This window comes from Falco biarmicus, chromosome 13, assembly GCF_023638135.1.
Source record: "Falco biarmicus isolate bFalBia1 chromosome 13, bFalBia1.pri, whole genome shotgun sequence".
Taxonomy (NCBI): domain Eukaryota; kingdom Metazoa; phylum Chordata; class Aves; order Falconiformes; family Falconidae; genus Falco; species Falco biarmicus.
Window position 1 is genome coordinate 14,942,394 of NC_079300.1, and position 14,727 is coordinate 14,957,120.

At 36.4% G+C, this 14,727-nt stretch overlaps 1 protein-coding gene across 4 annotated transcripts in view; it reads right to left on the reverse strand.

The window, feature by feature from the left end:
• ACAP2 (ArfGAP with coiled-coil, ankyrin repeat and PH domains 2) overlaps positions 1 to 14,727 on the reverse strand; it is a 65,320-nt gene that overhangs the window by 21,367 nt on the left and 29,226 nt on the right. For all 4 annotated transcript variants that reach the window (XM_056358244.1, XM_056358246.1, XM_056358243.1 and 1 more), the window contains exons 7-10: positions 14,167 to 14,211; positions 12,974 to 13,069; positions 8,362 to 8,436; positions 1,469 to 1,581 (exon numbers count right to left, since the gene is read on the reverse strand). In XM_056358244.1, coding sequence (XP_056214219.1) covers positions 1,469 to 1,581; positions 8,362 to 8,436; positions 12,974 to 13,069; positions 14,167 to 14,211 — 329 coding nt within the window. The remainder of the gene's footprint in view (positions 1 to 1,468; positions 1,582 to 8,361; positions 8,437 to 12,973; positions 13,070 to 14,166; positions 14,212 to 14,727) is intronic.

The window sequence follows — 14,727 nt, forward strand, 5'->3', positions numbered from 1 at the left end:
ATTTAAATAAAAGTAACCACCTTAAGGTAAGATACATGTCCAGCATCACTAGGTATGAAGCCATGCGGAAGAAAAATATTTCTCAGCTACCTTCCCATACTCCTGCTTTGCTCCCTCCTGTCACCTCCCCACAGAGCAAGGGCTTCATGCTATCCAAAAGAACCACCCAGATGTGAGTCAGTTTTGCCTTATCAGTAGGCTGCAGTCAATCCTGCAAACTACCTTGCAAACAGGACTCTTTCAGCCTGTTGAGAAACCAATAAAGGACAATCTCCTGCACTGTTACTGCAGATTTTTGTCAGTTAGTGCTTACACTAACATTTTACATCACACCAGAAACACTCTTTTGAAGCACATTTCCCAGTTTTCTCCTTTCACTCTCCTTTGATGCCTTGCAGGTTTGTCCCCGAGAACTCAGAATTCTGCTTGGGTGAAACTAAGCCAGAATGTACATTACAATTGCAGATGGATAATCAGACCACAGGACCAGACTAGAAGCAGTCAAAAGCAAAATCCCTTGAACTAGTTGCACATGATTTGCTAATCCAGATAGTCTTACTGACGCCAGTGGCCCCCTCATCAGTCTCTGGATTTAAGTGGAGTAATCCCAACTTGTCATAGACTTGTAATGTTCCAAGATGCTCAAGGAATGATAGAAGAATTAAGGTTGGAAGGGACCACGTATCTCAATGCACATTCTGGCCTTTGAAACAAGCAAAGAGCTTAGCAGAAGCACTGCTGAAAAAATTGCAGAGCATAATCCAGTAAAAAGAGCTCTCTATCACAACAAACCAACTTCAAAATTCAAGAACCATATCCAACTATACTGTAAATGCTCCCGAATATATAATATTTCCTTGAAAAATGTATACATCCTTGGAAATACAAGATAAATCCTGTTCAGGGAGAGAAATATTTAAACAATAGTAAAATATACATTGTTAAAGAAGCATGACTAACAACATATTTTCAATTCCCAACAGGACCATCAAAACCACTAAACAGAAGTCATTGCACAGGACAGGAATTGTAAAGGATAACAGTTATGCATTTCTTTCGGGAAAAAAAACTCAAAACTTCAGTCCTTCACTGTGTTGCCCTGCTTCCAATAGCTACACAACTTCCATTTTACTTTGTCCTTGTAACACTTATTTTCCCAGCACATACATTCACCTGGCTTACTGTACATAATCAGAAGGGTTGAAACAGAGCAATTCTTAAGTAAAGGATTTCCATACACAGGACTTCTCCACACTAATATACACTCTTAGAAAAAGGCTTGCAAACAACTAGACAGAAAATAAGGAAAAATGGCTTTGGACTGTCATCTCTACATTAATTAAGAGTCATCCAAGTGTTCTGTCAAAACTGTGGAATCTGTGAGTTGCATAGGTTATAAGTCAGACCAGAGTTTAGCTTAACAAGCAGTATCTTAATAAGCTAGTAAATAGAAGTTCTGAATCATTACCTGTTCCATGTCTTGAAGGCATTGCTGGCTCGCTTAAATAGATAACCTTCCATAACAATACCATTGGCTGCATCTACATTGTATTCTAGTTTAGTATCATCACTGGAATAATCCTAGTACAAAGGAACAAGACAATAAAAAACACATTGCAGTTTCAAATGAAACTTCCAATACGGGCAGTATTAACATCAAAAAAGAGTAAACATTTAGGAATAATGTTTTAATTACAACACTTATTAGTGAAGTCATGACTTAATTTTTATATTTTTTTTTTTTAAATCGTTTCTAGGAGATTAGAATGCTGAAGACTTTTACTTTACCTACACACCAGGCGAAATTCTTGCTCGGGTATTGGTGACCTTTGTGGCCAAGTAAAACACAAACATAACCAATAGAGCATCTGATGCTTCAACTGCCTGCTCAAATGGTCTCACATATATTCCAAAGAAATGGAAGAGTAAGACAGAGGAAAATAAAGGGGCAATGGGAGTTTGGAGTCAAAACTGAGAAGCAACTGCAGCTTGTTGCAGACAACTGTAAAGAGCCAGCCATCCTTTAGCATTTTCTTCAGCTTTGTCATCTTGACAAGTGAGCCAGATCAAAACTTAGAAGATAAGTAACCAAATAAAGATGACTCTATCAGTTACCTCTAAATTAAAGCAGTCAGGGTGCTGGCAATGATGACAAGCTTAGCAGTAATTTTTTCTTTATGATCTTTGACAAGAATATGAAGCTAGATGTAGGACAAGGGAAGATACATTTCGATCAATCTAGTAAAAGTGATAACAGTTAATAACAGCTTAACAAATTTTAGAAAGGTTACTGCTTTGCATCTCCAAAGGTAAATAGTAATACATGTGGTGATAATTTGCTTTTAAATCTCATCTGAAACAGCATGGACTCTTCCCAGCGCAGTATGGAGCTCAGGTATTCAGTCAGTGGGAGGCTACAGCTACTAGAGGTGCATGAAAAAGCACACATGGGAAGATATCACTTATGATAAGCTATGTCCAGTTATCTAAATAATATCCATATTATTTAATTTCACTGTTAGTGTAATATATCCTTAAAGCAGACCAGCAACTTCTTCCCCTTCACTAGGGCAGAAGACGCACACCACTGAAAATTAAGTTTCAGAACAAAAAAAATCTGATCAAATACTAAAAATGCAGGACATTATGAAATGTCAGTCCCCCATACCTTCAGCAAGTACTTTTTGTAAATTGAAAACATCAGCTTTGTGTGAAAAGAAAATCTCTGCTTTGTACTTTGCTCCTTAGGAATTTATCTATACATAGGGGAAAAAGAGGCTATATAAAAAAAGTCAGCTTCAAAACCAATACCATTAGCCCTTTCTAGTAGTCCAGCCTGTACACAACTTCTCTGCTACGCACAATGTTTACTCTTATACATGCAGATGGTTTGGTTCAACATAAGGTTAATTAAACAAGACAGTGAAGTGGTTACAAATATCAAACAGGCCCGCTATACTCCCAGGCAAGCACAGCACCAAAATCCATAAAATTACTCAGAGTGTTTTCAGCTATTACCAATCTGAATAGAATAACTAGATTTGAAATGTTAAATCTAGATTTTTGTTAATTCACTGGCAGAAGATGAGTGCAAAAGCAGGAATTCCAAAAGAAAATGGAACTATCATATCACTACTATATATTGATCTGAATAAACATATAGGTTGCAAATAAAAGCTTCTCAAAAATCACAAACTTGCAATTTATTATTCAGCATTTAATAACTCCATTTTCTGCCTGTTTTCTAGATCAGAACATGCTGAACATTGAAGACCATTAAGCACAAGCAGCCAAATATCACAGTACAATTTTAACTTTGTATTTCACAACTTATGACACAAACATTGAGTGTTAAAAGTCCCTTCTGTTTTCTTATCCTCTCCAAATTTAAAAAAAAAAAAAAAAAAAGAGAGAGCAAACCCCTAAAGCACAGATTTAGGCATGCTGATGTCACACCCCCTCCCTCCCCAAAAAACTGATAAATTACTCTAACTTACCAGCTCCCAAACATAATGAAACCTGCTAAAGATTTGCATCTTCCTAGTGATGCCTGCAACTCCTTGTGTAGTGAAAGATAACATACATTCCCTTGGTCTTTTCTGTCCAAACTACTATGTAATCACATTTTCCTTCAGGTTTGGAGAACTGCTGCAGAAAATGCAACTGTTTTTTCCAATGAATCTAGATACACGCTTCCAAGACATATACAAGCATGACAGCAAAACTCCTTGCAAACATTTATCATGCTACACACTCAGCTCAAATTGTCTAAAATACTGAACCTTCCTCATGAAGTGCCCCAGTATCATTTTTAATGGCTTCCCTGATTGACTTCCACCTTTATAGAGGAGATTAAGATGCAAGAGTATACAAACAAGTGTTCAATATTTTCCTAACTATACAGAGCAGACTACCAGCTGCGGGGAGGAGGGAAGGAGTAAAGCTTTTAAGTGCTTTATCCATAAAACTTCATTGATAAAAGTTGTGGTCAGGAAAGAAATTGAACAAACAAGCAAGAAACTTCACAATTCATTTCAATTAAAAGGATAAAAGCAGAAAAAAGAACTAGGCAAGTTGTGTCTGATTTTATACTCTCTGCTATTTTGTAATTAAAGGATAGGAGAAAAGCAGTCACATTATAGTTTATTTTTATCTTGGTGCATGGAAAAGTTTAGTGAATCACAAAAAATAATCAGGGGGTGGAGAGAAATACATCCATATCTTTCCAGTGTCCTGCATAAGAGAATCACATGTTAATAAACCCAGCTGCTTTATGTGATTCAGAATTTTGTATTCCTTAAGCAAACAGGCAGCTAATAAAGACTGACTTTTAAACATAAGTTAACTGCTAATTAGGCGTCAGTTATGACTAAAGTACCTAATCAGAACTAAGAAAATGAAGCCAGTATTATGACAGTTACACTGAAGTGCTGTATCGCACATTCCATTCAGTTCGAAGGGAAGATGATCTATGGCTTCTATTCTGATACTTATTTTTCAAGGCTGGTCAGCTACTGGAAAATAAGTATGTAGAAGTGGTTTATTTAAGTGAAGCGTATAGCATGCTTACATGCCTTTATCCCCCCATCCCCCTCTTTTTCTTTAAATGTCCATAAGAGATAGCAAACCAGCCAGCAACTGAAAAACTTACATTTCCACAATTAAAACTCATCTGCCAGGTCACAGAACACCTATTTTACTTGACAAAGTTTCAATGAATGCGTTTTCACGTGAACTTACAGATTTATCACACATACTGGATTTATTTCATAGCTTGCATGGTTTCTGTTTCTCTACATATAATTTTCTTTTTACCAAAACATAAACCCCCATACTTTTCAGCAGCATTTACTTTCAATATGAAGACTGCTAGCAGGTTACGAAAGCTATTCAAGCCATTTTATCAGTAGATTGCATGGAGTGTGAATATCACCATTTTAACACCGAATATGTATTTGATATGCTTTTTACTTTAGAAAAGCAGAATTTTTTGAAGTTTTTAAAAAAGCAGTAAGTGGGGGAACACAAGTACCAAAGAAAACTCTAATCTGAAAAATTAATCCAGCATATACCAAGCAGAAGACACTAACAGTGCAACCCCCCCTGTTTAGAAAGTTGCTTCCATTCCCTTCCCATTGGCAAAAGAAATGTTTGTCATGCTTAAGTTGAAGTCCCTTGAGAAAAGGCTTAGAAAGAACAACAGCCCCAACAAGTAACAAAGTTTATATTCCAGGGCAAAGTGAAAGGCGGCAACACAGCCATTGCGCATACAGGTCACTTGAGATACTATCAGATCTTTGTTTTTAGAGACATGAATTAGTTAGCATTACTACACAACAGCAGTTCTGGTTTACGCCTGCTTTATGATTCTGGTAGCATCTGGTTTCCTATCACTTTGCTTACTCATGATGTTAAAAATTTTCAAATCATTCTCACTCCAGCTGTTTCCTGAGCAGTTCTTCGGATGCAGGGTTTTCCGGGTTTTTGTGGGTTTTGTTTTTTTTTTTTTAAGGAAAAATGGATTTGAATACAACAAAGTATTTGAAGTTCAATGCAAACATTTTTCCTGTATTATTTCCCTCATTTTAGAACAAAATATTACCTTTGTCACAAAACCAAAAAGCCATAATGCTATTTACAGGTCCAATAGATTTTAAAATTATGTCTTAATTCATTATGTTACTACAGCAATGGGCTGCAAACTGCTCAGAAAGCAAGAGTTATGTCTTAAGTGATATTCACACTGATGCCATTCTTGATATGAATCTTTCCCTATAAAAATATATTGCAAAAAGTTCCCAGAATCATGACATTTCTAGATTAATCCACAGTATGTGTTGCTCCAGAATAGTAAGAGGGGTTTTTTCCATATACAGAAAAAATAAAGACTTGTTTCCTACAAATTTGCTGAGTATATTAAACACACAAAAAACATCAGACATCAGTTCTCTTAAAATAGAAATCAAACTACAGTGGTGACCAAGCCCTTCCATGACTTTTGTGTTAGTCTCTCACAACAGCCTAATTTAATAGGATGATGATTACAAAGAAAAGTGAGATGAATTAATGCAATTATTCTGCATGCATATGCACATATATGCAAACACAGGTAGTGGGTGCGTAGGTGTGTGCACATGTGCACTTACCTATACATTTCAGAAAAGGAACTGTTCTTTATCCACACAATGAAGAAAAGGCATCGTTCTGAAGCATTAGATTAAAACTTCAGTATATTAAATGTATATATACCTCATGTAATATTAAATACAAGAAGCCGAAGTCTCGTAGTTATACAACATGGAAGGATTTGGCACTGGAAGATTTTAGAACACATGCCTAAGAGGAAGCCCAGTGAAAAGCAACATGACAAGCCATGAGAAGAGAATAAAGAAAAAGGTTGCCATGCCGGTCAGATTGACTAGATGACAAATAATGATATAAAGAACAAGATCCAAGGTCTAAGGCAGTTCAAGATTCTGAAATCCTGACGAGCTGGAAGCAATCTTGGTGGGAAGGTTGGGAAAAGCGAGTAGGAGGAGACAAAAAACAGACAACACTATTTGAATACGAAACCAAGAAAATTTGACAAGCTGTTAAGAAGAATCTCCAGCAAAGCATGCCCTCCAAAGCCTAGATGCATTAATCCAGGCATTATCACAAAAATACATCAGTGACTTGACTGATAAGGACAGGAGACAACATACACAACTTGAAACACAGAACTTTAGAGAACATACAATCCAATCTGACTACCCTGATTATACTTTAGAGACAGCATAAAGTTATCATTCAATTTAAATAAGGAACAATATATAAATAACCTCATTATGATTGCCACCTGTACTAGAAACCAAGAATATTTAAATTACACACTGATACAGGTTATTAAGTTTCATGAAGCTTACATTTCAATAACCATTGATATTATTAGAAACAGTTTACCTGTAAAGCAGCCTTTAGCAGCATTTGAAGAAAAAACAAAATCTGTAAAGACCATTGGCAACAGCAATGACCAATTCACAGCAATAAGTTATTATTTCTATGGCAAACCAAAAGATAATTGCCCATAACTTACATTCTCCACCAAGCACTGCTGTTCTCTAACAGTAAAACCCTCAACTACTGCCCACTCCTGAAACTAGGCCTATTGAGCCCAAACAAATTAGAATTTGAGTATCAATGTTAATTCCAGTTCCATCTCTTTCTAATCTCCCCTCCTTCTTCCCCTTCCTTGCCAGCAGTTATCTCCTGTCTGCCTCCAAACACAGCACATCAGCGCTACCCTAAAACTCATCATTGCATCTGCTCAATGTCACAGTTAGAGCAATCCTAACACTTCCCACCAACTCCTGTAGGAACAACAGGATAAAGTGACAAAAGCATTTTCAGCAACCAAAAACGTTACCTTTTCCCATCAGTATTAATATTGACTCCTACTAAGGCTACCTAAATTATAATCTTAGCATATTTTCATTTCTGAATTTACTCATCAGATTTCACTTACACTAGGCTGTTTTGGTTTGGTTTTTTTTTTTTTATTTATTTTTAATTTATGCCACCTGAACAGATACAGAATGTATTTGAATGAGAGTAAGTAGTGTTGCATTACCTTTAAACTGGTATCTAATCCCTTTCAAAAGTACCTGCAGTATTAGCTCGCTACCGGAGAGTTCAGTGGAAATATTTTTAACTTCTAGCATTATACCTGCAAAACCAATACTGATCTAGAGCTTCTGAAACATCCAAACTGAAGTCATTCCCCCCACAACATGAATTATCTACATTTTTCTCAACAAGCAAAAATAATTACTACACATACAAGTAAGCCCAAAACAGCAATTTAATGTTATCACTGTTGTATTTGTGTAGAGTTGAACACCATACATTAGACAGCCTTTACAAAAGTTTACTTTCACTCTTTATATGCAATAGCAGCTACCTACTGCCTCAAAGTGCTGCACTCTTACTTGGCACAGTCCAGAAAATGATATATACGACTGTAGAACTGTGCAGCATATACACCGATTCTACACACGCAGAGGAAGGAACAATAGCAACTTCTACAACTATACTGAATCAAAGATGTAATAAGAATTAAGAGCTCTAATGAAATGTTAGAGTCCCAGCATTCAGAGAAATTACATTGTTCTATTCATGTTTCAGTCAAAGCTAAACATAATGTTCTGCTCTGTAATACAAAATTACTATCTGCAGCCCAACCCTACACATAATATGTGTAGCCTATTACTCTGCACTAAGGATACAATCTCTCACAGTTCAATGCAGAGACACACTGCTGGGGAGAGATGCTAGAGATACAAATATGTGTGTGCAATCTGCCTTTTACATTCTCTCAAGTACCTTTTGTTGAATAGTGGAGTGCTTTTGCTCCATATCTCTCTTCTCCTTTGCAGCATCTACAGCCAACTGATCCAGCTGTAAAGAGAAACAGAAAATTGGATCTTTAGAAATCAAGAGAAATTTGGCTCAGTAGATTTCATAATGCTGACAAAATAGAACACATTATGTCTAGACACTGCATGGCTTTTGTTTTAGTTGCATAGCATAATTACTCTGGTCACAAAGTGTTTACCTTCAATAACCACTGAAGCCTCGTTTAAAGCACTGCACTACCATCCTAAATTAACCTCTACGAAAGGTGTACATTTCTTGTAAGCCTTAGAAGAAATGTTTCAAAGAACAGCATGGTGCCAAGCATATGCGACTCTATACCGCATTGGTGCTCAGTCTCTGAAGAGAATGACTCATGCTTTAGCTGCTCTTTGCTGGCTGACTGGCCTATGCAGCAGCACTGGCATTAGCAGCAAAAACTAGAAGGAGCAAATGCTAGTGATTTTTTCCCCTCCACAAAGCAGGGGAACTGCCTCAACCAGGCTTTTGTATTGATAGTTTTGATGAGGTCACCAGGAATATTTGAGCAAGATGCCTTGAAATCTTATGCAGAACCATTCAATCTGTTACTAGTTTCACAAATAACAACAATATGATTTTGCAAAGAAGAGAGACTGTCAAAACAGAGAAACTTCAAGTTAGCATCCTTACAAAGCCTGTGATAATAAAAAAACCACTACCAAAAACTTGCTGCAAGCATGTCCCATATCTATCTAGCTATTCACATGTCCCATAGCACTAACACATAATTATTTTCCTTTTAAAGCCAGAAGGAAAAAAAAAAAAAAACCACAACCATGGCAGGAAGTTTAAGATATCCCGTAAGAGAGCAAGTCTGGTATTTTGGGGGGGAATTGTGGGTTTGGGTTTTTGGTTTTTTTTTTTGGGGGGGGGGGCATGGTGGTATGCGCATATGTTTGTTTTAATAGACTTTATTGTTTAAATAAGAAATACGGTGAAGCAGAGGAGCAGATGCTGCCTGAAAGACCAATTAGCTTGGTACTTATATGACATGCTATGGAATCTGATTAATTCCTCCCTTAAACAGCCTATAATACAAGAATGCCATTAACCCCAGTCAGTGCATCTTACTGGATAAGAATGCAGATGCAATACTGAACACAATGGTACAGCCTGTAGCTTTACATCTGTGGGACAGATCTCATTTTACTCCTGACCTAGAATGAGGAGACCAGGAACAGTATACAACACCAGATTTCCAGCTGAAGTCAGTCACTTGGCAGAGGGCACAGTATGACTAACAACCTTTAATTCACACACAAACAGGATTGCCTCCACCCACTCTCACAACCACAAGTGAGGACCCCTGCCAACTCTGGTCATTTTCTCCAGCACCGTATTTTCCCTACTTGAAATGATACAAATGGAAGAAAAAAGGGACAATAACTGGCTCTTACATCCTTGTGCTAGACAGTCTCCAATGATGAAGGAGCCATCAGACAGGACATTTGAACTCAATTCCATACTCTCTTAACTCTTGTCTCCCTGATTTCCTCTCTGGATCGAATAGCTATACCAGCACTTTCACACTTTACAGGTATTTGTGAACATAAAGACATGGAAGACTGAAACATCCAGATGTCATATTTATGTAGCTATATGACTTAAAAAATGATAGAAGAGCCGCTAAAACAGAGACTGGGCTGCCATTATGCTCAAAGACTGTTTTGCACCAAGAACCCTGTGAAACCCATGCTTTTACGATAAAGATCAGAACTGGCCCAAGGGCTGTGCAAGACTTTATAGGAGTCAAGTTTCTTGCTAAAATCTCAGATTCAGGAATCTGCACATGGCCCCCAGAAATTATTCTTCCTACCCTGCTAGATGAAACAGAAGGTAGTTGCATTCAGATTAGGGCAATTACCTCTAATTTATCATAACTACAAGTGTTTGAGAATACATTTACCACAGCATGACAAAAAGTTCTGAACAGCAGCTCATTTCATCATTTACTTTTTTACTATCAAGACAGCACTGCACTATTCCAGTTTCCAAGCTCAGACCAGAATTTCTTGTTTTCATTCAGGTGAGCAACACTTCAACAGTCTTAAATAAAAAAGACAGCATACGACTACCAAGAGCTGTGGTCAATCACGCAACTAAACTACCAAAAACCCAGTCATTCTACCACTACTGAAGAGTCTTCAAATAATTAATGTTTTTCAAAATACTGCACTTACTGGTAAACGTATTTTCATAAACATATAGTACTATAAGTGGTACTCTGTAGAGAGCTATGTCAGACTAAAGTGTTTAGCTTTTTGAGTAGTCATGCCTGAATGAAAATTCAAGTAGGTTTTCTTTTTAAACTAATACATTTCACATGAAAAGTGCCAAATACCCTAATTTCCACACAAAAGCTTATATTGCACTTGTGTGCCATTGAAGATTCCCCTACAATGATGTGATTTACAAGTAATCCTACCCTGACCTACAATATCCAGAAAGCAAAACTGCTCATTTCTATACTGTCATGTAAACCAGTTATTTTGAAAATGCAAAACAAAATAATATAAAATTATAATGATACTATTTAAGATCACTTCAATTTTAATAATTCAGGTGCTGTTAAATGTAATTAAGATCATACACAAAAAAATTATCCAGCAAAATTCACCGACAAAGAATCTGACAGTATTTTCAGAAAAATCTAGCAAATCCCTGTTTTATGTCACAACATACCTTCCCTCTGACCTGTTAAAAAGACAGAAGCTTCAACCAATACAAACTGCAAAGCCACTAAAAGTTCAAGTTTAAGCTATTTATTAGTCTGCTTCTGTCACAAAAAACATCCATTACTTATACACCAAAGTCTGCCACAAAAGAATAATTCAGCAAGTTGTACAATTTAAGGGTCTTCAGTCTATCTTTGCTCTAATTACAATGTATTTTAAACACTCTCAGCTTCGGATTTTCTAAATTTAACTCTTTCAGTTGCTATGATACCAGCACCAAAATGAATGTTACACAATACTCCTTAACAGATCAAGCAAAAGGATGACCAGCCATTCAGAAGTAACCTTGCGTTCCTCATTCAAATAATCTCAATAAAATGGAAATACTAAAGCCTGGCTGGTAGCACAAAACATTACCAACTCCATAGCTTTTGTTTTCTTTCCCCATCCCCTCTTCTGCAGAGGTACAGGATACATTCTGTACTATCAAAACACTACATTTCAACAATTACAACCCAAAATGGAAAGCTATAAAAGAACAAAAAGCACAACTAAGGACAAAGTTATATGCACCTGAACTTTTCAAGTGCCAATATTACACCAGACAGGGATGCTGCTGTACAGTCACTTCCCTTCTTGATGGCAGTGCCAGCTCAAGCAGCTTCTGTCTCAGCTCCATCACTTGCCATATGCATGCACACACACAAGCACACACCTCCCTGACATGTGTTTGTACAAGTAATTAAGACCCACAGTAACCTGACTGGGGACTAGTCTAGCAGGAAAATTACTATTTAGACATTTGACTATTGGAGTGATTTTCTACAGTTCCCTATCTGCTTCACTGCACAGACACAGAAGCAGGTTGCAGGGCACAGATGACAACAGCGCTGTGGCAAGAATAACCAGCTCAGGACAATGTCATTTCTTAGACATTCAATAGCAGATCTACTTGAGATGAATGCAAGTTTCTGCTGTCATTTAATTGCTTTTGTGTCTGGACAGACACTTTGAATTTGGGTTGGCTTTGTTTTGTGGATCAGGCTGGGAAGTGGTAATAGAGGGTTCTGCACCAGTGCAGTCGTTGCAAATCCTTAAATAGAGAAGAAAAAAAAAATAATAAAGTGTTGGACAAGTATTTCCAGGCCCATCCAACTTGCACTGAAAACAAGTCAAAACACTGCTGAGTCTCCTCCCTGCACCACAGACCGATCTTCAGTTGAATACTGTATGTTCTTATATATTTTGTATAACCATTTTCAATGTCTGCTGTGTGCAGTTGGCTGTGGTCCACCTAACCTTTTCATGAGTCCGTCACTGAAAATGCAGAATTTGTAATTGTGTGTTCTTAAACTACAAAACTAGGCAAGAAGGATTGATTCACTGTATGAATTCAGTTTTGCACTACTTAAAACAGAAATCTGATTTTACTAATCTTAATTACCAACATTCATGCTATTTTTGGCAGACTGCATAATTTATACATAAATATAGTATACAAGTAGAAGGAGAAAGCCTAATCTCCTTTTTATTATTAAAATATATTTATAGCACAAGTCATATACAAAAATTTTAAAAAAAAAATAATCCAATGTCCTGAATACCACAGAGTACCTCAAATGCCACTATATGGCTATATTTAAGAACATAAATCCTAAAGGTAGTATTAATTTTAGTGAACAGACAACTTACAGTTTGTAACTATTATCATTCAAACCACTTGCAGTGTATTTTTATGTTTTGTTTTTATCACACTGCAGTTCCCTTTTTGTTGAATAAACCTATGATGTACCCAATGTGTACGCATATATGAGGTTTTCATTCATTCCAGCATATAGCGATGACGTTTTGAAGTAATTTGTTACCTGTGCACCAAGATCTTTCATGTAGGGCTCAAGTTCACTAAAAAGATCATAGCCTTGATGGAAAAAAGCCAGATGGGCATACATAAACGATAACATCTGGAGGGGGAAAAAAAATACATTTTTAAAAGGATGAAATATTTACATGGTATCTGATATTTTACTTAACTAATTCACATGAACAAACTTGAAATACAATTCCAGGGTTCATCTCTGCTCTCATATGCTGCCAATTTTACATCAATATCTCATAGAGCTTCCAATGTCATAAATAAACATGCAAGGTAAAGGCAGCAAAGAACCAAGTCAAAGATCTCAGACATTAGTTAATAAGATTAACCCCATTAACAAAACAAATCTGCTTAAGGGCAGAAAATTACTTCTAATACACATCACCTGAAACTTATCTCCTGTTTAACCAGGACACATAAATTAGAGCAGCTACAGAATACATTTATTAATGATCCAAAACTATAACCTTTATGAACACATAGCCAAGAAGACCGTCCAGTCTTAGAAAAGTTGGAAAGATGCAGAGCAGTATGGCAATCAGCTATAAAGCTGTGATCCAACTAAAGGTTTTGCTATTTAAAAGAATTAAGGAAATTATGGGAGTGCAAATTCAGACACTGGAAAGAAAAGCACCATTTAATTTGGCAGTCTACAGGAAACTTTTTACAGAGATAACGTGAAGCAGAACAGAGAATACAATCAGAAGAAAACTAGCATGCAGATATAGCTGTATATTAGTTTAGCAGATACCATAATAAAGCATATCGTATATCTGCTATTACAATATGCTATTTACATTTTAAAAAAAACATTATTTTTGTGGAAAGAGCTGAATCCATCTTAGAATAGATTATAAGTAGTACTTATTGTTTATAAATGAATATAACAGACCTAAACAGCAGAATTCTTGGCAAAGTTTGACTTTGACCATTAACATACCGAAGTGTCAACAGCAGTGAAAACCTTAAAAATGAGCGTTCCAATCTGAACCAAATGGATTGCCAAACAGTTAAGCATCTATGCCCAGCTATAGTAAAAGGCCAAACTGTCACCAAAGTGCCAGATGTACTGATAATGTTTTGATGGCTAAAAGGACTAAATTTTTAATATACTGCTTTAAAGTCATATTTTTAATTTCAGATGTAATTAAATGTTTTCTATACTGAAAAATATGTCTATCTTACCGATTTTAAGATTTCTGCTCTTCTTTTAGACTGAAGAACATTGATCTAGAAAAAAACAACTTCTATTATTCTACTTGCAAATTTTCCCCACAGAAGTAAGCTTCAAACTACTTCCAAATAATCGTATCAAAGATTAAAACACTGGAAGAACATAACAATATCAAATTTCACAAAGCACTACTTTTTTAAAACAAGATTGCCACAATATTGAAGTGATGCAATCAGAAAAAGCTTGCAGAACTAGAATTTCAGTGATTGACACAACTTTCTCTGATTAGAAGGGAATATACAAGACATCATGTGTTAGCTAGAAGTAATATAATACATCATTCAAGGAAAGAAAATTGGTACCCATTTTCAAGAGACTGAATTCAACATGTTTCAAATACACTTCCTGACAGTATGAGCTAACCCAGACCACCAACTTCATAAAGAAGTTACACTCAGCACCACTGCTGTCTCCTGTCAGGGAAAGGAACCGACAGCAGAAAGTTTATTCTTCCCCTTGGGCTGACATTGTCTAAAGCATCCCAAAACTGGGATATAGCCCCAGCCTCTGAA